The 27,633-nt window shown below is 39.1% G+C and overlaps 1 protein-coding gene across 1 annotated transcript in view; it reads left to right on the forward strand.

Annotated features, from left to right (window-relative positions):
• Positions 1 to 24,702, forward strand: part of LOC134537638 (carbohydrate sulfotransferase 5) — a 136,094-nt gene extending 111,392 nt beyond the window's left edge. Inside the window, exons 6-8 of the mRNA XM_063378306.1 lie at positions 392 to 590; positions 2,698 to 2,877; positions 10,341 to 24,702. Of these exons, the coding sequence (XP_063234376.1) occupies positions 392 to 590; positions 2,698 to 2,877; positions 10,341 to 10,659 (698 nt within the window). The 3' untranslated portion in view covers positions 10,660 to 24,702. The remainder of the gene's footprint in view (positions 1 to 391; positions 591 to 2,697; positions 2,878 to 10,340) is intronic.
• Positions 24,703 to 27,633: the final 2,931 nt, after the last annotated feature.

The following is a 27,633-nucleotide window of genomic DNA, read 5'->3' on the forward strand; positions in this document are numbered from 1 at the left end:
CATTTTAAGGGACCTCATGTTTTAAATAAACTAAGGCGGCTGTATTTCCAGAACAATCAAATGTTTAAAAATATTGTTAATTAGCACGCTGCAACACTGAAACACAGTTTGAATGTCACAGTGTCAGGAATATACGAATATTAACGAACGCATTAGAGAAAATGCCGATCTGAGTGATTACATTAGGGGGGGCCATGGCCCACCTGGCCCCCCCCTGTAGGCACGCCTATGATGATGATGAGACGTTGAGCTCACTACATTCCACTGGACATAAAGGTATGAAAAAGATGTAATCACGAATAGAAACTGATAGGTATCCAGTGTTTGAAGCCGTGAAGGATACACATTAGTCTGTACTACATAGCAGTTTTGGTATGTGTTTGACCGACAGACCACTACCTGGACTACGGCAAGGACCACGTGTGGTTGTTCACTCATAACACACGATTGTGGGAGCAGTGCCAGAGACACCCGCACATCTGCTGGCTGCCAGCATTCCTCACACCCTTCTGCCGGCTCTTCCCCTTCCAGAGCATGAAGGTGGTGCGTCTGAGGCTCGCGCTGGTGGAGGAGATGCTGGCTGACCCCAGGTAGGCGTCTCTCATGAGCCTCTAAGTGTACTCTCCCGGCCCTCTGGGTTTCCTCTTCAGGAATCTCTGAGGGTTCTGTCTCAGGGCCTCTGGGCATCCTCTCCCGGGCTTCTGGGCATTCCCTCTCGGGCGGGGTGCCTTCTCTCGGGCTTTCGGGACTGCTCTATGCCGAACATCCAGGTGTGCTCACCCTGGCCTCTGGGCATCTTCTTTCTAGTCTCTGGGTGGCCTCTTCTGGGCCTCTGGTAGTCCTGTTCTGGGCCTCTGAATGGCATCTCCCTGGCCTCTGGTGGCCCTCTCCTGATCTTCTGGAGGTCATCATGGGCTTGTGGGCACACTCCCCAGACCTCTGGATATGCTCTCTTGGGCCTCTGGTGATCCTCTCCCGGGCCATAGGAGTCCTCTCCCGAGCCTCTAAACATGCTTTTCTGGGCCTCTCCTCGGTGACCTCTTCCAAGCCTAGACTCACGGATCTCTGGGTATCATCACCTGGGCCACTGGGTGACCTCTCCTGGACCTAAGAGGGTCCTCTCTGGGTCTCTTGACATCCTGTCCCGGGACCACTAGAAGTCCATCCTCTCCCGAGCCTCTCTGCATCCTCTCCTGGGATTCCATGGTGTCCTCCTGTTCTGGGCATCCTCTCCTGGGGTCATGTACATCTTCATACGAGCCTCTCAGCATCCTATCCTGGCGAATTTTGGCGTTCACTCCTGGGGCATCTGAACATCCTCTCCGGTGTCTCTAAGTAACCTCTCCCGGACCTTTAGGCAGCCTCTCCTGGAGTCTCAGGGCATTTTATCTTTTAGCCTCTGTGTATTCTCTCCTGTGGTCTCTCTGTGCATATTCTCATGGTGTTTCTTCGCATCCCCTCCCAAGGTCTCTGTGGTGTCTGAGCTTCCTTCTCTTGGGAATCTTGGCCTCCTCTCCCTGGCCGTTGCGTTCTTTGTTCTTCCTGTGGAGACTCTCTTCCAGGCTTTTGGTCAGATTCTCTTGGGCCTCTGGTTGTGCCCTCCAGGGCTTCTGGTTGTGCCCTCCAGGGCTTCTGGGCATCCTCTCTCAGGTCTCTGAAGGTCCTCTCCAAGGTTTTTAAGGGTTCTCTTAGGTCTCTCCTCTCCCAGTATCTTGGCATTCTCTCATGAGCCTCTCAGCAACCTCCATCTGGGTCGCTTTGCATTTCTGTGGTGTCTCTAAGTGTCCTCAACCAGAGATATTGGCAGCCTCTTCTGAGGTCTCTGGGTGTCCCCTCCTGGGTTTCTTGGCCTACTTTTCTGAGCCTTGGGTGACCTCTAACTGGTGTCATGGTATTCTCTTTCGTGCCCCTGGATGTCTTCTCTCGGGGAGTTTAGTTATCTTTTTTCAGGCATTACGACTGACCCTTCTGTGCCTCTTGACCATAAAGTAACTTCATGCTAGTTATTATATTGTGCAGTGTATTAATGTTCTTTTTTTTTTTGTATTTCCATTAAAACTATATTCTTGTACAGTAATCTAGTTAAATCGCTAATCCAGTATGACTTGTTCCTGGAAGGTTCTGGATTAAAGATCTTTCACTGAACTATAATTAGTGTTTTGTTTTAAATAGTTAATTTGCCTTTTTTTTTATTATGTTTGCTTTGTTTGACAAAACACATTTTCAGGTACTGTCACTCATTTTACTTGATGTTTGATATTTGATAGTTAGAAATAATCAGTTACACCAAACTAAACAAAAAAATGGTAGCTGCATTTGTGAATCAGTATTTTGTATCTGTTCAGTTAAATAATTAAAAAATTTAATTTATTAAAATAAAAATAAAAATTGTGCCATCACACTAAATCCTTTAATGTACACCAATGAAAATAAACCAATTTTAGCAGATGCCAAATTCTAACATAAAACATTTTTATATGATATTCTGATAAACTTACTGGGCATATAACAGAGTGTGAACACATTTTAATACCCACTTTACAGGCAGTAAATATTTCTAGAGATAGATTTCAAGTGTTGAGATCAATTTTAATGAACTGTGTGTGTTTCTGTTTGCTGTATATATGCACTTGCAGGCTGGCCACGCAAGGTGGAGGGGAGTGTCGCTGAAGTGCCGTGTTGGCGGCGGTGTTGCAGGTTGAAGGTGCGGGTGCTGCTTCTGGTGAGGGACCCACGAGGCACACTGCAGTCCAGGAAACACCGTGACTGGTGCCCGGGCAACCCCGACTGCATGGAGCCGGCACGGCTGTGTGCTGACCTGGTGGCTGACTACGGCGCGGCCCTGCGGCTGAGCAGCAAGTACCCAGACAGGTTCAAGTACGTGTAACCCTATCTTTACCTAATACGTTATGTTAAATGGTAGAGTGAAAGACATTTTAAGTTGCATGTTTTGGCACCCATATACATGATAGATGAACTGATTTATAGGTTTTTAATTCACTATTCTTGTACCAAACTGTTGCGTTACTCAAGTGGGGAAACAAAGGTACAGTAAAACTAGATGGTCCCAGGCATACTGTAGCTTTTTGTCAGCCATGTTGATCCCCGAGAGCATGCCTCTTTGTCAACCCTCTCATTCAAACCCCATGAGTCAAGGATGCAACACAAACTACATTCAACTACAGTAGAATGGGTGCATGACTAAATTAAGAAAACTCACCAGTTAAATAGGGATGGAACTTTCGTAACGCTATTGTATATTACTAAGCTGCATTGACTTTCTACATGTGAGGGATGCTACAAACAACTGTGCCTGCCTCATGAGAACACTTCACTTCAGTGATCAATCTCTCCTCACTAAACCAAATGAAGATACATATTTGTCTTTCACTACAGTGTAACTTGATTTAATTTGCTTTGCAATTAAATCTACATTGTTTTGAAGTCCTCTCTTCTTTAAGTACCTATTATTTCATCACTTCCAGTACCAATATTTAATTTAAAGAATCATATCTCTTGCGTGCTTGAAAGAGGAAGTACTTCAATCCACTTAAAAAAAATTATCTACAGCTACAAGATAATGATTCACACCATAGACACAAATATATACTCCATTTTTCTCAAATGGCAGTTCCGGAACCTAATGAGGAATGAAGGAGTTCCGAGGACACTGGCTGCGCAATTTTTGACACTGACGTCGTCCCAAGTGCTCCTCCGGCTCATCGAGGCCATTATTGCCCGTTGCTGCTTCAGGCTTGAGTGTGCGCCGGCGCCCGTGCGCAAAAGTGTAACAAAGGTTTTGTTTATGTAATTATGTGAGGGTGTAAATATCTATTTGTCTTGTTGTGTACCTGTAAATGTGTTTCCCGGGCGACTGAGTCGCGTCTCCCCGCCTGTGACCATGTGGCTCCACGCACTCGCACACGAAGGGAAGAGGGGGGATTCATGTGTGCGCGGCAAGGGGGGAGGCCGCTGAGACATCGCGGAGCGTGGGTCGAGTCAGTCGCCTGAGTGGCACGAGAGAGTGCGGTCGCGAAGTTGTGAGTGAGAGTCGAACGGACACTGTCAGTCGTGTCACCGTTGTCACGTCACCGTCATTCGCGTTGTCAGTCACGTCACCGTCAGTCACGTCACCGTCAGTCACGTCACCGTCAGTCACGTCACCGTCAGTCACGTTACTGTCTTTCACGTCACCGTCAATCACGTCACCGTCAGTCACGTCACCGTCGTTCGCGTCGGCAGTTACGTCAGTCTTTCGTGTCATCGTCATTCGCGTCACTGCCAGTCACGTCACCGTCATTCACGCCACTGTCAGTCGCGTCACTGTCGTGTCACCGCCAGTCAGGTCACTGGTAGTGTCGTGTCGCGCTCAAAGTGCGTGGAGCCGGGCCTCGCCCTGATGGACTGTCACAGAGGGGAGCCGTGACAGCCCATGTACAGTGTGTGACGTGTGCATTAAACCCAGCTTAATGTCATAAACTCTATTATTTCACCCGAGTTAGGGTAGTTCCCTTGCCACGTGGCACGTACCCTCTCTACCGGAGCAGCTGGGCAGCGACTCCGAACCACGGTAACGGCCCTAACGTCGACAACGCAAAACATGGCTATGTACCAGTCATTCAATGTCGTTTGCCATCTTCAGCCAATATAACACCTGCCTTGTCCGTGATTAAGTTCATGCAATGCCCAGATGTCCTTCATGCAGTAACGACAACATAACTTCGTGCAATCTGGAAGGCACAACTACATGGTCACTAAGGAACAACAAACCCTTATTTACATGCAGATCATGCCTCAGATTGAAAAACATGTGAGCATGTTTACTCGCATTTCTTTTGTGCTCAAACCATCCCTCTCTGCAGTATGTAATCACTTCACTAAGTACTACGTCCTCCCTCGACCATGACACTTCTGAATTCTTTCTGCCCGGCTGGAGAAACTTGCAGAGTATCTGCCACACTCTCCAGATGCACCATTTCAGATGACAGTTCCTGATCTGTAGGGTCACACTCAGTCAAGAATGATCTTGACTGCAAATCTGCTAAGTGTATTAATTTTCCTGGGAGTTATTCCACCCTCAGCAACCATATCTTCATTCGCTGCAGTCGTACAGTAAACACATCAGTTAAACTGCTCTTGAAAATAGACGCTAATGGGATGGCTTATGAACTGTTTGCACAGTAACATCCCTGTGCCATAAATATAATGGTGAAATTTCTTCGCACCAAAAACTATGCTGAGCATTTATTTTTCCACAGAGCAAGGTTTTGCTTTGTTGGCAATAAGCTCCGAGAAGCAGAACTAATGGGTTGTCCATCACACATCAAGCAGCAGCCGAAACCATCTTTCGATGCATCACAATGGAGAGTTATGTTCTTAGTGGTGAACCAAGCGAAGAGATTAATAGCCAAAACAAGAACGAAAGCACGGTCTAACGCCCTTCCTGATTCACATACAATCATAGTAATGAGCCTCAAAGGACTCAAGCTAGTTCACAGTTGCTTGTAAGGAAACAAAGAGCGTTCCATGCAAATAGCTTTATATTTTCTGATAACAGGTCATGACTCATGCTGCAGCACATAGAGCACATCTGCACAGCAGACACCAAGTAAATCGTATGAACAATTCAAATCTTCGCCCTGGATATTACGAACGTGATTAATATACAATATTACAATATTAAAAACTGCAGACATTACAATCCCAAATGATTAATAAGCAAAATCAAAATTAAGAATTGCAGAAATTACAGTAATGATTACAAAGTCATGAGTCTTCATTAATTACAGGAAATACAAATCACAAATATAGAATAAAAATGATACAAACAATAATTATTCACGCTAAGCACGTGCATTGCGACCCACACAGATAATTTACAGGTCCCATTAGACAGCGCGAGCGCTTACACGAAAAGAGCTAAGCAGACCAAATCGGTGGAGGTTTCTGCATTACTAACCGATAACTGAAGAAACATGGCCCAGACAAACATTAAATCGAAATGGAATTTAGAAGGACGGTGCCAAACGAAAATTTGAAATAAGTCCGCAATCTATTGTCTACTTACATGGCACGCCGTCCTCGTGACCACAGTCTAGAAGGGATCCCCTGCTGCTACCTCCACATGTTGGTCTGTTCCCCGCTCGCTCAAGATGCGCCCGTCCCTCTCAAGCTTCACGTTTTCGGCTCGACGAACTAACAGCGCAGGCTCGGAGGGGAAACGTTGCCACGCAACCAAGACACCACAAAAGGGGAAGGGGGAACAAAGAAGGGAAACATCTCAGTCGAGGCAGATCTCTAAAGCATTTTCGGCGCGCCGTAGATGTCTTCCCTTGGCGACCCCGGAGCCGGCTCAGTGGGATTAAATATTCCTAGCACTGGAGTGTTGTATACCAAATATTTTACTTGCAAAAACACTTGTAAGTGTGCCACTCACTGGTTTTCTTCAGTAAGTCTTGAAGTTTTCGTCATCCAGGCTATTCCCCGGGATGGGTGCAGCTGCCCGGCTGCTCGAGGTAGAGGAGGGTTCAGGCCTTGTGGCCTCCAGGGAAAGCTAACCTGGTGCTCGTAATGACAATGTCCAAGTTCACCAGGCGACTGCTGGTTTTATTGTCACACTGACCCTGATACATGGGGCTGACCCCAACCCCGCCTGTGCACGTCTAAGGGGGAAGCCCGACTCCGTGAGCTGTGCCACGCCGATCTGTGCCGCACTGCAAGTCAATGCGATACTGGCTCTGACATGAATAATGACGATCGTCCTTATGGTCCAGTGACCCGACTGTGCCCTGTCCTGTGGCCTGAAAAGTCCCTCGGCCGTGCACTGACACGAGGTCTACTGGCCACACGACGTTCAGGATATACCTCAAGTTGCTGTGGGTTGCGAGACGTGTCTCTCGTGTCTGACTCGTGACTCTGTCTGTTGGGGCGCCTGCGCCGCGAGGTCTACTTGCGGTTCTCACTATATATATATATATACACACACACACACACACACATACACACACACACACACACAATTATTTACGACAGCCTAGATTTTAACACACTATACACACTCGCACGCTCAGAGGCAGTGACTCTATGATACAACTCCAGGATGGTGCAGTTAAACCTGACTAGTGGCTGAGAGCACTGAAAGTTGGTACCTCGCACTCGATAGGTTGCCGCGTTACACATGCGAGGCTGGTTGCAGTCCAAGCTGTCGTCGTGGCTAAAATGACTAACACAGAATTACTCGTCAAGTCTCTCAGTTGCGTCCTGCGCCCGCCTGAGTGGCGGCCTCACGGAATGTCTCGTCGGCCTAGACTTTACTGGCGGTGCTACGTGGTTCAGCGCGTCTAGCAAAAGGCCTACCCTCGTCCTGACCAGCGACGCTGAGTGACTGCTTACCAGCAATGGGAAACCGCGACCCCTCCACTCCCGTGACCGACCGTGCCCGTGACTCGCTTGCCACTGCCTCCTATCCGCGCACGGTGCTACCCCTCCTGTCACGTCTCCCCCTCCCCTCACCGTCTCCCACGGAGCTCGTGACGTGTCGCAGGCGGGGCGGGACCTAAGTCACCCAGTACAGAACCAGAACAATAAGACCCTTCAAATAATAGTAAAAAATATATATACAAATTCAGTCTCTTCTGCGATACATAAATCGTCTGCTGAAAAAAAAAACACATCTCCCTCGTCACCGGGAAGTACTGTCATACTTGTTGGTACCACTGCGCCTAACTGCCCCCCCCCCCTTGTCCCACGCCTTAGCTACACTGCACCACACACGCATAACTGGCAGGAGGTACGTTGCCTTGTCATAACGGCCTGTAGGGAGCTAGGTAGGCACCTGGTTCGACGTCAAAGTGATGCACTGAGGGTAGCCAGATTTGGTAGAAGTTTACTTAAGTAACTTACAAAACCAATGACTCTTTGCAATTATATCTTAATTGTGGGTATTTTGATTGGCTTGTACTGCTTTAACTTGCTCAGGGTCTACTTGAACTGTGAGAATATTAATTTTTTAAAATTTTATCTGTGGATATTAACTTTTAAGCTTCCTTATAATTTAATTACATAACTTAAAGTATCCGTGAGAAATTTTAGTTCTATAAGATAGGTATAACATTAACTTTACCATGTTATTATCGCTCCATTAATAAAATCAGATATCTTGGGAATATATACTCATTTTAATGCAACCAGTGACAGTTGACAGTGTTGACAGACAGACAGTGACAGTAACAATGTTCTATCAGCAGAAAATTAACTTATGCTATTACAATACAAGTCAATTAACAGTTCAGTGAAACAGCCTGAAATATTCAAACTCTAATCTAAAAATCAATTGGTTGCCGTTATTACTTCAGGCAGAAAATCAAAGTATTTACTACAGTATTATGATATGATAGTTTCCAACGTAGCCGCAAAATCAAACACTCAAATAATTAGATAATATTTGAGTTATTCTTTAAATTAAAATAAATGCAAAATATTTCAACAAATAAATTACCAGCAGGGTAAGACACTCACATCCCAAAGGACCCTGGTTCTGTGCCTTGTTTAGCCATTCTAATTTTTAGTTTTTCATTGTTTTCCTAAATCACTCAAGGCATAAGGGCATAAGCTGGGGTTTATTTATGATAAGACAAGGCAGATTCCATTGCCAACTACCCTGGTCTGTGTTGTTGTTTGTTACGGTTTCTAACGACCTCTTTGTCGACCTGATGATATTAAACCCAATAAACGATGGTTGTAATTTCTAACATGTCACACTCATGTGGCGAGGGTCGTTTTATTCAATCCTAGCACTCTGGCTTGCTCTAAATTTAAAAGAACAGAGTCAGTACCCAAAAGGGTTAAAGTCCATTATGATCATGGAGCTGGGAGTAGGCCTGACTCGGCATGAGGGAGAAGGTGGTTGTCCGTTGAGGTGTCGGAGCTGTAGCCAGCTCTAGTTATCCCATGACAGGATCCAACAGGGCCACGCAAAGGGTGTATGAAACATCTCTTGTAGCCTCTCGACACCCATGGCAACCCTCTGCCTCGTAGTGGCACCAACTGTGTTTACCAAAGAGGACTCTGCCAGGATGTACTTCAGCCTCTAGACATTCTTAGTTGTCTGAAAAAGGTACAGAAATTATGAATGGGCTGAATTTGCGAACAAACCAAGAACTTACGAGCCCTGGGGCCGCTGGGTCTCCAGCTGCACTAGTTCGCTAGAGGCAACACTTGGAGCGATACCAGGACGTGTCCCCTTGGTGCTTTCCCTGAACCGGGCTGACCAGTTGTAAGGTCCTCGGGATGTGAACCTGAGTATCTGTGGTGCAGGCATGGGACGGGTTGTACGCCTTAACGAAAAAATTACTTCTGTGTTTCTGCACCTGCACTCGGGCCAAAAGGTTAGTGTGCGGGGCACACTTGCAGGACCGGTTATTTGACCGAGGTCATAGTCTTAGGGTGTAGTCAGGGGGCTGTGTGCCATGCTCCGATGGCCAAATCGGGCAATCATAAGAGGGCCTGTAAACCAACAAGGTTGGTGGAGTCATTAAGGATGGAGACATTCCCTGGGAACCTCGGGCATTGGTGGTCCCTGTAGCCCCATTACTGTGTGGAAGGTTAAGAGCTGCCTGCAGGGAATTTTGGACTAGCCGAGCCAATAATATGGCTAAAACCTTCCAGTCAGTGGAAAACCTGAGGCAGGCTGACCCACCTTGCCAAGGTGATCCTGTGCTTGCACTCTAAACCTGAAGTTCAGCATTCTTCCCTCGAAGTAAACCATGGTCCTTTGGATGTATTGGTACGTTCTTAAAGGTGGGAAACAGCCTACACATGCCCTGTAAGTTGGAGGAGTACCATGGACAATCCATGCACTCTTAGTTATATTGGAGTTAGATTTATGGTGGCAATGGTTAGCTCCAATGCTTGGAGCAGGTAATGGACTTACCATACAGTTAGCAGCATACTGCTTGGGCACTAGCCTGACAGAGCTAGTGGGGGTGGAATAGGCCCCAACCCGACCACTGATTCTCTGGGTGAATGAGTGGTCCCAGAGAAATGTGGAGGTGGGATGAGCACCATGCAAGCTCCGACCAGGGGATTAGGGTCGGAGCCAATGCGTTGGTTAGCAAAACTGCTTACCAAATATGAACTTAGGGAAATGTAGTTCAAAGTACCTTGTATGATAGAACAAGGCTCTCCCCGGTAAGGCTAACGTCAAGAGGAGTTTGAAATTTTATTGTACTATTCTATATTACTATAAACTAAGTATTCTGATTTTTGTACTTTATGATTATTAAGATTGTGTATGTTGAGCATTAAAACTAATGTGCCTTTTCACATGTCCTCTCGAGCAGAGCCGTTCGCTACGAAGACCTCTCCGTGGAGCCGTACAGAGGGGTGAAGGAGTTGTTCCAGTTCTTCGGCCTGGACTTCCACCCGAGTGTTCAGGCATTCCTGGACACGCACACGAAGGTGAACGTGGGCGGTGTGTCGAGCACGTACCGCAACTCCAAGTCTGCGCCATTCCACTGGCGCCAGGACCTGACCCACCGCGAGGTACGAGCCATCCAGCGCGTCTGCCGCCCGGCCATGGGCTACTGGGGCTACCGGCGCGCCGTCAACAGTTCCCACCAGCGCGAGTTCGACCCTCTAGGCGAATTCCGGCTGGCTTAGCCCAGCGCACCGTGCGCAGGCCGTGTGATTCCAGCCAAAGTTTCCTTTACAGACATGCCATTTTTCTCTTGGTCAGTCATCATTGCAGTGGTGGTACAGAGGACACACGAGCAAGCATGAGAACCAAACAGAAAACTGTTCAAAACAAAGATAAGGTAGCAAGCAATATGAGCTGATAGTTACATTGCACATGGTAGCCAATTTAACAAACCAAAGATGGTTTCATTTTCTTTATTCACATCTACAATTGCAAAATAGGTAAAATTATTTTCTATTTAAAAGAAATAATTCAGTAAGTTTTATGGAAGCAAGTAAAAGAAACAGTAAGAATGCACCTGACGTTTCTGTCACACCTGATTTGAAGAATAAAATATTGTTGCCAACACTGCTGCTGGCAACAAAAATGCTGCCTTGTTTAAAAAATGTCTCTCACACCACTGCAACTAGTTCAGGCTATCAAAAAATGAGTCTATTCACAACACGTGTGTTAAAATTTAAAATATATATGAATGCCCAAGATGATGTACATACTTTGGCAATATGGTTTTCATGCAATTGCTTGAAATTTTGAACAATATTTGCTACACGAGCAAGAATTTATGGTGCAACAGAAATCTGTGATTAATCAAGCTGCAATAATTGTGCTGTGGAATGTTTGTATGTTGTACATGCACATTCCTGTGGTTTGTTTTGAATGTTTATGCATGCATATATTGTATAGATGTTAATATGTGACATCAGGGCCACTGCTGTGAGTTTTGCAAGGAGCGACAAAACATTGACTTGGGTCTCGGGCTATCCTTTCCTCCTCACAACCATCCTCTGTTTAAAACCAACCGTGTATCCTCCAAGTGATTGCATAAGCTGTGAAGTGGGAATGGTTTATTTCTGTCAGCCAATTGCATCGCTGAGGTTATACTTGCACATCTTGCCAACCTTACAAACTTTTCTATCTTCGTTGGCCCCACTTACCCCCATCATCCCTTTCCACTCTCCCAATCCCGGGTTTCAGCCCTCCCTAACCATGGCCCTGAAGGGCAAATGTGCAGCAAAATGCTTTATTGTACAGCCAGCACTGCAGTACAGTCGCACAACTGGTTTGCATTTTAAGTGGTTTCTTGAGCAGTTTTATGAGTGCTGTATTTTAAGATACTGCAGTGCTGTAATGAAGTAGCCCTCACATGCATCTTTACATTGTGAACTGCTGAGTGTGTCATTTGTTGTGTTGCAGTTCGTGCATATGTATGTACTTATCCGTGGCTAGTGATTCGGTTACTTAATTGTGTTTGAATACTTTTGTTCAATGATTCACAAACCCAAGTTCTTAGCAATAAAGCAATAAATAAACTGTACATAAAGTTCATGAAGTGTCCTTTAGCAGAAGTGATGTGACGAGAACTCTGTCCTACATGTTGACTGTAATAACGAGTTTGTGTTTATCAATGATGTTGCAAGCCAGACGTGCTTGTTGTTGCCAAGTTTGCAAGAAATAATTGTAAAGACAGGTATTAGGTACATATCTGTGATTAAAAATAATATGATGCATTAAATCAAATTTCAAAGTGGATGTTTGCAGACTGTGTTTGTTACATGTATGTGATTTGATTTTGACTGATAATGTATTGCTTCAAAAGTTTTAACCTACTCCTGTCAAGAATACTTGAAAATCAAAAACTTTACTGTGTTACTGACATGGAAGAATGTAACATTTAACAAAAAAATTTTGAATTGTAAAAATTTTAATTGGGGTAATAAGTTATTTTACTATTTTTTCATTTGAAATCCTAAAAAATTATGTAATGTTATAGCATATGTATCACAATTATTACTATAAGTTGCTTTAAGTATATGCTATAACATATATATATATATACGACAGTCACAAGTCTTAATTGCATGAATTATTGTTAAAATCAATATGTCATTCTAGTTTAAATATTTAGTTGAAAGCACGTGATTACTAAATAGCTGTAGGCATCAACATATCAGCACTTTTCAGTGCTGCTTTGAGTGCTTTAATGTACATATCCGGGAGTGTCAGCCAATATTAACTTACAGTATGACTACTTAATTTAATTATGTAAATTACTTGATTTTGAGGTGTTCGTTTAACTCAACGGCATTTTAAAACCTTGTGTTAAAGCATCTTACATAGAGAAGTCAGCTTGGCAACGGTAGTTATAATTTTAATATGAATGTATAATGCATTTTGGTAGATTTTTAATATGATCTCATATATAACTCAATCAATATTGCTTGCAATAATACTCACTGTTACTAGTAAGTTATTTTTAGAGATTGAGGTGAAATAATTTGCATAGGGCAGCTCTGGGATAGACAGTCAGTGGTAATAGTAGGCCTAGATATTGTAATTTAATACACAGGAAGTATGGCAGAACTCACTCCCTTGTAGTCAATTGAACAGGATTAAACAAAGTAGGTCAGAGATACTGTAGAAGAGTAGTCACTGCTGTAGCGTGGGAGACTGTTTTTTGCGATCAGATCTGTGCTGCAGCAGATTAGAGCCATCTTCAGGGAAATACATGTTTCTGCTGAGTGAATAAAAATGGATGTTGTGATTTTTTTTTTTTTTTGTTACAGCTTTGGTGTATATTTGGGCATCCTGTGTTCCTCGGATAAATAAATTTCATGTTTATACGTTCATTACTTTAACTAGCTGAAAGTCAGAACTTGCTAGCATATACGTCAACTTAACACCATTTTTCTGCTATGCTGTGCTGTGCTTTAACTAATTTTAAAATAAAACAATCTAATTATTTTGGTTCTTAAATATTAAAAACATGCCAAAACTGGCTACCTGTAAGTACATACTTAACTAAAACTACCTATTCATTTAATCTTCTGCTGATAGTGGTAGGTAGGTTTCATTCAGTATCTGCTCCATAAGCAACCATAGGTGGTTCTGAAAACAGCTTAGGTAACCATAGTTCACTATTAGAGATGGGATAATACAACAGTTTCAGAACTTGGTACCCTATTCCATTTTAACAGATATTGATAATATTTTAGATGATACTTTAAAAAAAAATTCAGTTAGATTATATTGATAAATTAAAGAATTTCAGTTTATACTATTTAAATCTGTGTGTTACTTAATGAAAACACATTAATTCATAATAACAGGAATTCTGTTGAAGCATTTATAGTTCAAGACATATTCTCTTGTGCAATATAAAAACAATCTCGGATGTTGGAGCTTCTTCAACATGTAGGAAATGAGGGCTAAGTTCTGACTGATGAGTTATCAGTCTCTGGTTCGATTCCCAGCCAGGCTGTTACTTTAGGAAAGTACACTTCCAGGGTTTCACCTCCATCCAGAGAGAGGCAGGGCAAACCACCGCAGAGTCAACTCGCAGATCCTTGGACAGCAAGCCTCGAAGCTGACATATGCACCAATGTGTTTTCATGTTACAGAAATAGATATTTTGTAGGAACGTTTATAAACTTTGATTCGTCCATTTTATGTACTGAGAAATCTAAACTCGAAGGGTAGCTAGCTATAATTTGGAACAAATAAAAAGTATTTGTGACATCCATACTATTAAATTTTTTATTTAAAATACTGTATCTCACCCAATAATATTTTGTTTGAAAAGTAGATGCAGTTTTTAAGCAAAAAATCAAATAAAAATCAAACATAATCTTTAAATTGAATTTTTGTTTACACAGATTAAAATAAACATCTACTTGAATAATTTTTGGAACTAGACGTCATTCATTTCCATATTGGAGCCTGATTCTGCCATTAGTTGTTGGTATTTTTTCTCTCTTGCGATTTCATGACTGGTTGTAGTAGTTCCCATGATACAGCATATACATTATTAATCGGCTGTTGTGCCAATCAAGCATGCCAAAATCGATATCATTAAATTTCCCATGTTTAGAGAAGAAAAAACTTTCCCTTCCATCGTTTGTATTCCCAATCTCAGTATTTTGCTTATGCCAAACTCATAGTTCTTTTCACTTGCCAGAAACTCATGGCCTGCCACCTGATTTCAATGCTGTCAGTAAACACAGTTGCCTTCACCTTAAATCCTGCACCATGACGACTGTGCTTTTCCCCGCGTGACTTTACGCCACAACGGTGGAGATGACTAGGTACGTGCGCAGCTTATAGCCAAAAACATTTTTAACTTCTTGCCATGTTTCGATTCTTCAAAAAACAGATGGCTCTTGTCAGAGTATGCACTGTGTCAGATTTATTAGCTGGTTTAATTTGACCGTTATTGGCTCTTGAAAATAATAGTGCAACCACTAAGTGAGAGCATCATTTGTGCGATAAAACACTCTATATTTTTTAATCTAAGAAATTAATTATAAAAAATGGTTCAACACTCAAAAAAACATTCTAACATAATTACGATAAAGCTCTATGGCTTTTGCAAATACTCTCTCGTGTAAATCTTCTCAATATGTTAATTATTAATATACATATTTCACTTTGTCATAAAAATATAATTATTCCTGTAGATGCACAAATTTTGTTCCAGTACTGTAATAACTTGATTTAATGCAGTTTTTTGGACATACACCATTGCAGTTTTGCACAGTTTTGCACTGTTTGTCTTGGAAAAATTCCAAAAATAAAACAAAATATGAAGATTACAAATTTACAGAAAACAAGACTGAATGAGCTGATGTCAGACAGACGTAAATAACGATGGAAATAAAAAAGTATTATGGACAGCATAATGATGTCATTATATCAAAATTCCCCATTGCGTGAATCAATTAAACAACACTGTAATAACTGTCAATTGCAAATGGTAGACTTTATTTTATTGTTAAAGCTCTTGTCTCACCCGCCATGTATTTTTTTTCATTATTACATTTTTTTAATGACTATTTTTTTTTAATATTTAACTCAATACCAGCCTTTTATTTGTTCTGCAACAAATATTTTCAACAGATATTCACTTAGTGTAATATCATGGGTATAAAATGGCGTGCAAAAGATTATGTAGCATGCTATTTTACACCTACCTATGATATTAAACCAAGTGAATATCTGTTGAAAATTTTTGTGGCAGAACAACAAATACAAGGGAGGTATCAAGTTAAAATTTTAGAAATAGCCTTTAAAAAAGAATTTGATGAAAAAATTGAAGGAAAAAATCAAATGGTATATGAGACGGAGTTTCAAATTTGCTGTCCATGAGTGTTGTTACATGAAAGACTGCTTGTTGTACTTTACTGTGAAAGTATTTGGGATTGCCTAATTAAGTTTTAAATATTTTTGTTTTTCCTTGTGTAGGCATTGTTTGGTAAAAAAAAATTAGTTTATATTATTAGTGAGTTTAAATTATGTAAAGCATGTGACAAGAATGCAAACATTCCATTAAAGGGGAAAAAATAAAAACAGACCTTGCCGTTATTGCACTGATTTTCTTCCAAAATTTGAATTTGTTTGCCTACCTATTCTTTCCGTTGATTACTTAAAGGTTTATGTTGTATTCCTATGTGCACAATATTTGACCAGCAGAAGTACATATTGTTTGCTAAGAGACAGTAGAGTTGTCTAGAGTGTCTTTTAGTTTCATGGAAATTTTCAGATTGAATGCGCTATTTCATTTTTTACAATTTAAAATTCCACCAACTGAAAAACAAAATAAAATACTATCATATGAAACAGTCATGTTGCTGTAAATCATTTTATGATCAAATAACTCATTCACTCCCTACAAAAAACTGTCACATAACTGCAGTTACATAAATATTCAACAGGTAGATGCAAATAGCAAGCAAAGTTAAATGAAATTATGGTGTGTGACAACATAAAGATCCAGACGACAGTGACTGACCGCATTAAACAAAACTTATTATTCACGGATATTTTTAAGGAGGGTTGAGATTAGAGAGAGAGATGTACTTCCTTCCCTCCCCCCTCCATCTTACTGCTCCCCTTACTCAGCTCTAACCTTCTGTCAAGGTCAAAGACATGCTGGTATCACCAAAGGAAACTTCTCTCCCCAGCCGCAGGGGTGGCTGAGCTGGCATGGCCTGATGTGCAAGTTCAGTGCAGACACTGTGCAATTTTTTTTTACCTTTGTCTTTATTCACTGTACTTATTGCAACTGTCTCGTCGTCGTCAGCCCACTGAGTCTGTCTGTGCTATAATAATTTTCTGACTAATTCCTTTCAACTATACTTTATACTGTTGAAATAGCATTCTACTTAATTAGAGCACATTTTCGTAGTGCGGCTACTGCCAACTATGCAGATACGGCCAATAAAACAGTCAAATGAAGAAAAAAACAAATTTGCAACTTGTTCAGACAAAACCTTTCTGTTGAAAATACAGTGACAAGTTGATTAAGTGACAAGTTGATTAGTAATGACAATGCAGGTGTACTTCAAAAAAAATCAAATGCAAGACATGCAAGTGCAAGTACCGTGTTTTCTCGCATAATTGTCGCACATTTTATTCTAAAATCAAGTTTGAAAAGTAGGGGTGCGATGATTATGCGGAAAAAAAAATTGTTAGGTAAAGTTATTCATAAAAAACCACGTTCATGGAAAGTACGTTTATTTAAAAAAAAAAAAAAAAAAAAAAAAAAAAAAAAAAAAAAAAAAAAAAGTGGGGTGTACAAGAGCACACCAAACAATTTATATTAATAATTCATTAAACAAAAACCTTTCTTCAACTTTAAATAGAAAACCCAAACTGTAACGCGAACGCAGGCCACTTGAATCTGCAACGTGAACCAACGCGTAACTATTGCCGTTGAACACATTTACCACGAAAGAATGCGGGCTATCAAATGTAGTTAACTCGGCACTCGACAGAGAGCGCACGCTGCTTGCAATCGGAGAGATATCGATATTCAACTACGTGTGCGCGCTCTATACGGGAAGCAACATAACCAAACATGAATGATGCCAACTAGCGCTGGCTACATATTCATAAGTGGTACACCGCAGCGACGCAGACAATCAGATAAACATTATAACATTTAAAAACTTCTTTAAAAGAAAATTTACACGTCAGAAATCTTTGTATTTCCGTTAATTAAATAAGTATGTGGTAATATCCGAATAAATATTAGATTTCTACTTTAAAATACATTGTTTTATACGGAAAAGATATCTACATCGGTACACTGCTGCGACACAGACGATCAGATAAAGATAATAACACTTAAAAACGTCTTTAAAAGAAAATTTACACGTCAGACAACTTCGTATTTCCGTTAATTAAATAAGTAAGTGGTAATTTCCGAATAAATATTAGATTTCTACTTTAAATATGTACGGAAAAGATACCTACACAAAGCGCTCGGCATCTAATAGCGAGACCAAAAACATAATTCGACGTTTAAGCGAGAAGTTTTTTCATCCCAATTTTGACGGCCAAAAATATAGGTGCGACGATTATGCGATAAAAGAGGGTAAGTATTAAATACCAGTATAAACCCTTGTGTCTAGACCTAATGGTCTTTTGGCCTAATGGCACTTTAAAATCTTACTCTATCAGTACATAATATGCTCATAGATCATGCAGAATAAGATCTAAAGATGTCGGAACAGTATCATCGCTATAAAACTTCAGGGAGAGTTGAGAGCATGTTTTAAATGCCTGTCTCTGAGACATGAGGCATCGTGTTGTCAATAAACTTTATTCCAGTATACTGCATGATGAAAATGCAGCAAAACCCTGCATTCCGACTGGCCTACATCACCATTCTGAATGTACAAGCTGTTTATGAAGATATATATGTGTGTGTGTGTCTGTCTCTCGTACACACACAGACACACACAGAGAGAGGTGAACAATAATCAGTTGTATTGCCACATGGGAATGTGTACGACACAATGCAGATACTGAGACCATTATTTTTACTTTTATTATGAGTTTCTAAAGCTTTCTAACAGTAGGTAACCTTGGTGATTGCATGAGCAACCAACCTATGTGAAGAACACATTTGTTGTAGGGCCAAGCGTTGAAGCTTGCATTAGCTCATTGATAGAGGATTTATGGAACTGCAGTTTTATGTAAGTTTGTGTGTTACGTAGCTTTGTGGGCTACTTTACTAAATTTTTTTGTATAAAGACAATATCAAGCTTTTGATCTCTGGTACAAAATGTGGTTAGAAATTATTATTATTATTTTGGCATATGTGAGCGATGAAATAAATAATAGATATTTTTGTATGACTTTGTAAGAAGAAACAATCTTTGAAATTGATAAATCACCAAGCTTGGTGAGTGGCCTGTAATTTCAGATAGTGTTTGTCTTTACTTTGTTATTTATTTTTTTATTTGATATTTTTACATTTTCATTTTAGTATAAATGAGGAGAATTTTTCCTGTTTCAGTTATGAAAAGTCCAGATTTTAGATTTTCGGTTGGAACCCTATACAGGCACTGTGTAGAACCAAAGCATTGTATATAGACAAGTGTAGTTTGACCTTGAGATCCTATAACACAAAAGTGTTGCAGTTTGTGTGTAGTGTTAAGATGAGAATTACATAATGAATTAGCATTAAGATGTAAAAAAAAATCTCCTGTATCATTTTCACGTGCATGTTAATTACTTCCCAGTTCTTTCTCAGTAAAGTCATTATATTAATCTGAATGATAATTTGAAAATATAATGTACATGGAAGTGTGAGGTTATGTCTTGTTTACTGTTTACCTTGGTACCTTGGTACCTATACAGTACTGTCCAAGGAAAATGTAAAGTGAATGTTTGGTCTGTGGGTATTTGTAAACCTTGCCAAACATTTTCCCACAATATTTGACATGTATTTTGCATGTGACCATTGATTACATAAAAATAATAATAATAATACTCTTATATATATATTTTTTTAATTCTGTTTAAATATCTTGTGTTTACACAATGTTTTGTGTTGTTTACTGTACAAGTATTGAGCTGTTATTAGTTGTTAGTGTATAATGTTCATGATAAAATAAGTTCTAATCAAATTTTAGGCTTCTAACATATTAATCATTTTTAACTAGTATAAAGTACGGTATTACTAATTTAATTCTGACTTGTTCAATTAATATGCAAATTTCAATATATTTATTAAAAGTTCATATTTTTACATTTATCAACTTCAGCTAATTTAGAAATTTGTTAGATATTTGGCAATAACGATGCATAACACCTGAGTATCCACTCTGATAATTGTGATAATTCCACCAATAGAATAGAATATTTTACTTTAAATTTATATAGCAGTATATAAACCAACAGATTTCTGCAAGCACATCTCTATGTAACCATGTTACTAAGTTTGAAATTGCATACATAAATATGTAGTAGGCAGAAGCATATATTCACCCATCAGAAAATGTACGTTGATTATAACTTTTAGTTTTTAAATGGAAAAGTTTGCAGTCTAAGGCATATTAGATACGTAGGTAATCACTGGTTAAAATAATTTTGCTAGAGCATTCATGCAAGCATATGTGAAAATGCTTAAGCATGAGTGAACAGTTTCTCTCGTTGGTCAATCAACATATTAGCAATGACTGCAACGAACGTAGCAAGACTGAAAATTTACTACAAGCAAATTTTTTTGTTTCTGTTACAAGTCGTCCTCTGTTGGTTATAAGAACCTTAAAAATGAAACAGTTCAATGCATATTTACACATTTCAGTTTTAAATGTACTCGTCATAAAGCTTAAAACCTTCAAATAATCATAGTAATCTGCTTGTACCATACTTTTTAAACAATTTGGATTAATACAAATTTGCAGTAGTGTATTAATTTTCAAATGTTGCACTTGAAATGTACTAGAGATACAGAAGTGCATCATTCTGTAAGCTACACAGTTGGCAAGTTAACTGACACATCATGCATCTGCCATAATCTGCTTCTCTGCTTCCTATATCTTCTATAGTTTTCTTCTTCAATTGCTAAGTAGCTAGTTCAACTAACTATGAACTTCCTAAAATAAGTCTTAATTACCTCTTTCTTTCAATTTCATTGAAAATTACTGGAAAAAACTATTTGCCCTCACCAGTAAGCTCAATAACATCTTTGCTGATATATCAACTTGCAGAATTTTAAGCGTTTGTCTGCTACTTGTTTGGAAAGATTCGGTTGTTTTCTGGGATAATGAATAGTCCATGTTTAACTACGGATTCCTGATTAGTATAGACCTGCAAAATTCGCGGATTCATTCGGTGATAGGTTAGAATTCAAACACATATACCTCTTAGATAATTTTGCTATTGGCTTACTGTTCATCTGGACGAATCTCAACCAGTTATAAACCCTCAACCAAAGAAGGATCGAATCACAGACAAACCAGCTGAGACGACTTACAAGTCGGCAGCCAATGAACTTGCGTTATTTGCCCGAGTGTACAGGGGTAGGTATGTGCAGTCTATCCTGAAGGCCATCGAAACCGCGAATTTTGCAGGTCTCTAGTGATTAGTAAACTTTCAAATGCTAGTTAATGTGTTTTTAGTGGAAATACTTTTAGGCCTGCTCTTACGTACTCCTTATATGCAGTTATACTCCATCATAGCTACCAGTTTAATCCAATCAAATAGTCAAACATGGATGCAAAATTTCCGGTAGAACTAATTTTTTAATATAGCTGGGATAATTTTGCCAACAAAGTTTTTTTCCACTTAAGCCGTCATCTTGAAAAACCTAAAAAAATTGCGTGTTTTGGCTTGGTTTTGCCCATTATCGGCCAAAATACGCATCTGACAAACCTTTTTGTACTTTCCATTATGAAAACAAACTAAATTATCTACATTTTGAGACCAAATTGAGTTTTCTACCTTTTTTCATGAGTGGATACTTGGCATGAAGTAATAATGTATTCTGTCATTCTACTTATGATTTTAAATTACAAAAGTCTGTAAGAGAATACTTTTCCTGTACATCAGAAGAGCTACAATCTATTGAAGAAATTCTTTCTAAATCCTTTTTAGCTTTCTGCAAAGAATGGTAAATGATGCAATACATGCAACCGCAATAAGCTTAAAGAAGTAAAAAAATTAAGTGTATGTTTGGTAATATATTGTAAAATAAAATTTTTAGAGGGTGTAATTAGACACTGTTAATACATAGTACATACAATCAATAGTGCAGTTAACATATGCAGTTAATGTACACAGACATTTTACATATTTTATAAGCTACTGATAGAATGATGATGTTTGGCAGTATTTGAGCTACATACATACATATATACATACATAGTTATATTTGTTTTTCATCGGAAGTTACTTGCGACAATAGTTTTGATTGCTTGCTACTTTAGAAATTGCTCGCCTTATAGAGTTGCATAAATTTATATGACATTATATATTAAAGACACTGCCATATAGTGTGAAGAGTGCCTTGAAACTTCCATATCTGTTATAGTTTGCTTCCAGTATCTTAACAGTGATACAAATTCACTTGTTGCTTTAAATAGATTACGCACAATCATGTAAAGTTATTTTATCATGCTTGCTGAAGTATTAGAAAGATATTTCCTATAAAAAAAATACTAGTTTCACAATATTACTATTACAAATAGAATACTTACCACCAGCACCTTCTTAAAAGGTACTTTCTTTTATATTTCTGTAAGATTCAAAATATAAAATTAACAATTTTTAGACTATAAATAAATACAGAAAAAAGTTTTAAAAAATGCTATCAATATGAGCTTTTTAGATTATGATATTAAAATCTGAGCTAAGTATGATAATCTCACAGGTCGTAAGTCATTAAGATATGTATGAGCTATTTTTTAGAAGTTGCCAGGCTCATATTTGTAAGAGTTGTTTTGTAACAACTATAGCTCACTTTAATGCTGTAGGTATTGTTCATATGAGTAACATGTAGCACGTCGGAAAATTACTCATGAGCTGTTTCCTAGAGTGTTTTACAGTCGTATATTAACAGTAACATCACTGCATTCTGCTCCCAATTTTTGACTGCAGATGCAATGTAGGTAAATCTCAGCCTTGATGCTTACTGGTAGTAGTCAGGGACATACTTACGGAACAAAGAGAGTCGACCTCCCTGAAATTGTTTCAACTACTGTACCTATGTAATAATAAAAACCAGTTTACTGTACTTGTAAATGATGAAAGTAATTTGTTTCACATAACTGTCTCTTATATGTCTCAAACAAATATGTAACTTCCCTCCTAAATTTTGACATCCTTTGTGGTAAAATAATTTCCTCTAGCACAATTTTTACCTAAACAATCTTTAAGTGTTTACTTTAAAGGTGAAAAAATCCTTTAAACTGAGGTACTTCATAATGAAGTCCCACCCCAATCCTCTAGCCCATGTCAAATGCCGTAAATTAATCTCGTTTTCTTTTCCACGAAGCCATAAAATAAATATAACCATATAGAATTTTCTCAAATAATCAGTACAGTCACTAACATTTCATGAACTAAATGAAATATAACCTGTTAAAATATTGGTATTCTTGTTTCCAGGCTGTCTCATGACTGCTATGCCATCAAGCTTCAATATTTCTTTATTCAGTAAGTTGCACAACTGCCTTAATTGAACAGTAATGATTCAGCCCGTGTCCCAGAATACACATTTTCATTCTTAATCCTGGGATTTAAAAAAAATCCTATGACAAAAATTATAATATTTACATTAAAAGCAGTTTTTATTTACTTAACCTAAGTGTTTTATCACTTGGAAAACCAGAACATTATAAATTAAGTGTCTCAAACCTGGGTGGTCATAAGGGGTGGAAAACTAATTTTGTCTATGCAAGCTCAAAATGACTGTAGCCTACTTTTATATTCTATCTAGGATCAGAATATAACTAAGGTGTGTTGTATTATCAGCACAGCACCAGTATGTGTAGTCATATTACAGAATAGTGATTAATGATCTTTTAGCTAATGTTTTGCATAATTCCTAAATCTTTGGGCAACAGAATTACAATTAGATATTTGGTAATTAAAAATAACACATTTGACATTATAAAAAAACTGTACATACATACAAAATACTTGTATTTTACTTCGTAAAACTACTTAGTTTATAAAACATAATTTCTTAAAATGTATCACAAATTTTGATTTTGCAGTCGTTACATACACATCTAGGGATATCAAATGTCTAAACTGTGATATTTGATTAATGAAATATTAAACATGTTAGGGGTAGGTATTTTGGGGTATTTGTGAATACATTTCCAATGAAAAAAGTGTTACATATTTCAGAACTGTTATTTTGAATAAAGCTTCAGTTTCGATTAGCATGAGAGACATTATAGAAGAGATCTTATCTGTATGTATTGCTCTCAGTGAAGTATGGTTGAGAGATTCCCCAGATTAGCTCCACAGCTATGGTATGAGGGGCACACCCTGCTTCTGCTGCGGTATTCTCCTACGGGTAACACTGCAGTTAAGTACGGGCTACTTTACTTCTCGCTCATGCTTCTTATGTTTGGCTTCATCTGTTCAGATAATTTAGTAATTGCATTTTAATGCTCAAATGAATCTAATACAAACTCTAAAGTATCATCAAAAACTCTTAAGCAAAACTATAATCTCGTGATTATAACTTATAAATTAAATCCTGTATGTTACTTGTATTACGTGTAATGGCCTTCCATGAAGGATATTGCAGCGAGCTGAAAATCTTCTCCTGGTATGAACTTACGCAAAGACTTTCACCTATGGTTAGTTTTCTTTACAGTTTATAATTCAACATAATGCTAGGTCTCGCATACTACATTGGAAAGTCTTCCTCATAGGAATTAATCTTGCTAGAAATGACTTTTCCGAGCAGCAATGCAACATTCTTTACTGGACTCGGCACCAATTCTTAAGTTCTTATTTTTGTATGAGAAATTCAAACATTTTGAGGAATTGTGCAAACTAGGTGTTACTTAATGAACTATCATTATGTACAAGTGGCTTTAGGGCAGTTCCTTACTATTCATAGCAAAATAAGAATAAATTATTGTTAATTTTCACTTTGAAAAAAGTGCTAGAAGTGTACCTAATAAAAATATTCTTGTGTGGCAATGTTACAGAAACAGCTGTGAAATAAAAGTTTAAAAGTATGGCTCCGTGTGAAATGTATTTTTATTTATTTATTTACTATCCCACAGAGCAGTAATAAAGGTTGTCGGTTGTATATGTCCCCTCCATATTGAAGTATGGCAACCATATTACATTTGTGACTAACAAGGCATCACTTTTTGAAGTCAATATTCACAGACCTATAGTTATTTCGGCAGTTTAGTTTCCTCCCAGCAGTTAGTAAAATCAGACTTTTATTAGATAATAAAGCTTGGTAAGATATTATTTATATCCTGTCATGCAAGGATAAAAATAATATTGGTATGTGCTATGAACTAATCTTTCCAACTAAAAAATAATATGGTTTTATTTTTGAAGAAGAGTTTTGAGCAGCCTTGTCTTCTAGTCTAGCTGAGTTTTCAACTTTCATTTACCAGCACCCCAATTAGTTGCGACGAATGAAGCATTTTTGACCTTGAGACAGTTCCCTGTTTAATGGTGTGTGTAGTATATGAGAACTTTTCTCAATGCACGACCAGTCACGTTTGTGAAACTGAAGGAAGTGGTTGTAAGTATTATAACTGTAGGTGATGCTGTAGATTCAGTTTTATTTTTTTTATTTTTGCAGTAATGCTGGAACGTAGTTTCTAAAAATGAAATATTTTTGTTCTCGCAAAAAAAAAAAAACTAAGAAAGTGTGCTAACATGTGAGGCAGCCATATGTTCAGAATTTTCAATTATATTGACCCAACCTGCAAAAATAAAAATTCTGTGCAGTTAAAAAACTTAATTTATAACTATGTATACTTAAATCATTTTGTTTAGTGTAAAGTTTTGTTCACAAGCTTAATTCAATATTTAGGCATAATTCTAAAGAGTGTAAAGCACTATTTAAATTTAATTAGGTTTTGTTCATGCAAATGTAATATAACTAACTATACTAGTGTAACATTAATCATCTTTTCACCTAGATTATAATACACACATTTCTTAGATGCCACTGATCTCCAGAATTACCTAAACATTTAATAAATGCAATTTACTTGGCAAAAAACTAATCAAATAGTACGTGCATTTATTTCATAAGAGTATGTGCTTATTTATAAAAAAAACTCAAAACTTTTAAGTTTGAGTACTTCTTGCACCAATAAAAAACTGTTAAGTATTTGAAACCTACTGTTCCAAATGATCAACTACCATAATCCATTTCAAATAATATCACAATGCCATTTGATATAACCATCAAATTGAATCAGAGAAACTCAAAATGCAATTTTAAGAATTTTGTATGAATTTTTTCAGAACAAAACCTGCTGAAAAAAATAACCTCTTAAATGTTTAAATTATTAGTATATATAATGAAACACATGTTATAATAAAAAATATAATGCACTTTTCGACACCTGAACACAATTTGTCTTTGATCATTTTTCTTCAACATTAGCTTCAGCATGCCACCTCACAACCACCCAACTTGTCAAAAGATTAATTAGACTGCCGTCGTCCGGGTTCTCGTGTTCGAGGCCGGGCGTGTATCCTAGCGGGAAACTGGCTCTTATTGAAAAAGTGTTCCAGGAGGGCGCCAGGTTAGCTCAGCGTTTAACCAAATTTGGGTTTCGTGGGTGTGTTGCCCCTGTGTGGCCCGCTAGGACCGTCGGCGAAGTTCGTGGTTAGAGGGGCCCCTAGCTGGTCTCACATCACAGGCCCTGTGCAGCATAATACACTGATTCCTAGCTGAGGTAGGGAAGCTCAATACAAAAACAAACACAAACTCGAGATTTATACTTTCGCGCACGGAGGGTGCGGAGTAGTCGTTTTATCAGGTGAACGATTACAGTCGCAAATTACACTGACATTACACTTGCAAGGCATACAAGGAATTACCCTACAAAATAACATTTGATTCAAATATGAGTGCTCTGACGCACTGTCACTAGTTAAGCCCTCACGCCAGCCGAGGTTAAGGGGGAATTTGATTAAAGGCGGCCAATCCCGAAAATTGCTAATTTGGCGGCGCCCGCATTCACCTGTGTCAACTGCGGCCCGCAGTTAAATTAGATACAAAGTTTACATGTAGTTGTCGTCGGCGCCTGTGCACTCGACATTGAATAAAAGTTCATTGGTAGCAGGATTCTGTCCGTGCCTTAAGGTGAACTACCCCGCATAATGTCTCGTGCGGGGAGTTTAACGTTAAGCGGCTGGGTTAGGCCCTACACCGTAAAAAGGACTGGGAACGCATGGGAGTTAACGTAAACGAAGAAAATATGTTTGGGTTGAATGACTATAATTACCAGAAGTACTGTTCAGTGTGGACAAAGGATGATGGCTCCCCGTGGAACGCACGTCCGCCCCGGTCCGCGAGTCGCTCGGTACTGGTGTCTGGCCCTGGCGCGAGGGAAGGTCTCAGCGTTCTCTCGCGCCAAAGTTGCTAAAGTTCCGTTATTCTGAAATTATTTTAATAATAAGAAGCTGAGAGCAGCTCTAAATACATACATTAATTATTCCTAATTAATCTGATTGGCAGATGCTCTTTAATAATTATGGTTAATTAATTTACAAAATTAAGTTTAAATGTTAAGAATCACACCAGAGACTGTTCGTCGCTTGCTGACTGCTCCAGTGGCTAGTTATACATAAAAAACGGGGAGGTAATACTTACGTTAACACAACACTATAATTAATTAAGGCTGAAGGCCGCAAAGGGGGCACTCACAAACTGATTAAGGTAAGTTCACACGTGAGTGACTCGGGCACTCCTGTGTCGCACTTTCCTTGGGCGGGGTTTTTAAGTAATAGTTGAGTTACTATTAAATTATGTGTAATTGTTAATGAACTGGGGTCGAGGTGTTTAATTAATTAGACACGGCCCTTGGTTCTACCTTGGAATCGGAGGCTCGCCTGACTCGGGTGGGCCATGGCTAGGGGTGCGTTCCGTTAGCGGGGTAGGATACTGGTGAGTGCAGGTCGGGCTTTGGGTGGCCTTCGGC

This window comes from Bacillus rossius, chromosome 1, assembly GCF_032445375.1.
Source record: "Bacillus rossius redtenbacheri isolate Brsri chromosome 1, Brsri_v3, whole genome shotgun sequence".
NCBI classification, from domain to species: Eukaryota; Metazoa; Arthropoda; class Insecta; order Phasmatodea; family Bacillidae; genus Bacillus; species Bacillus rossius.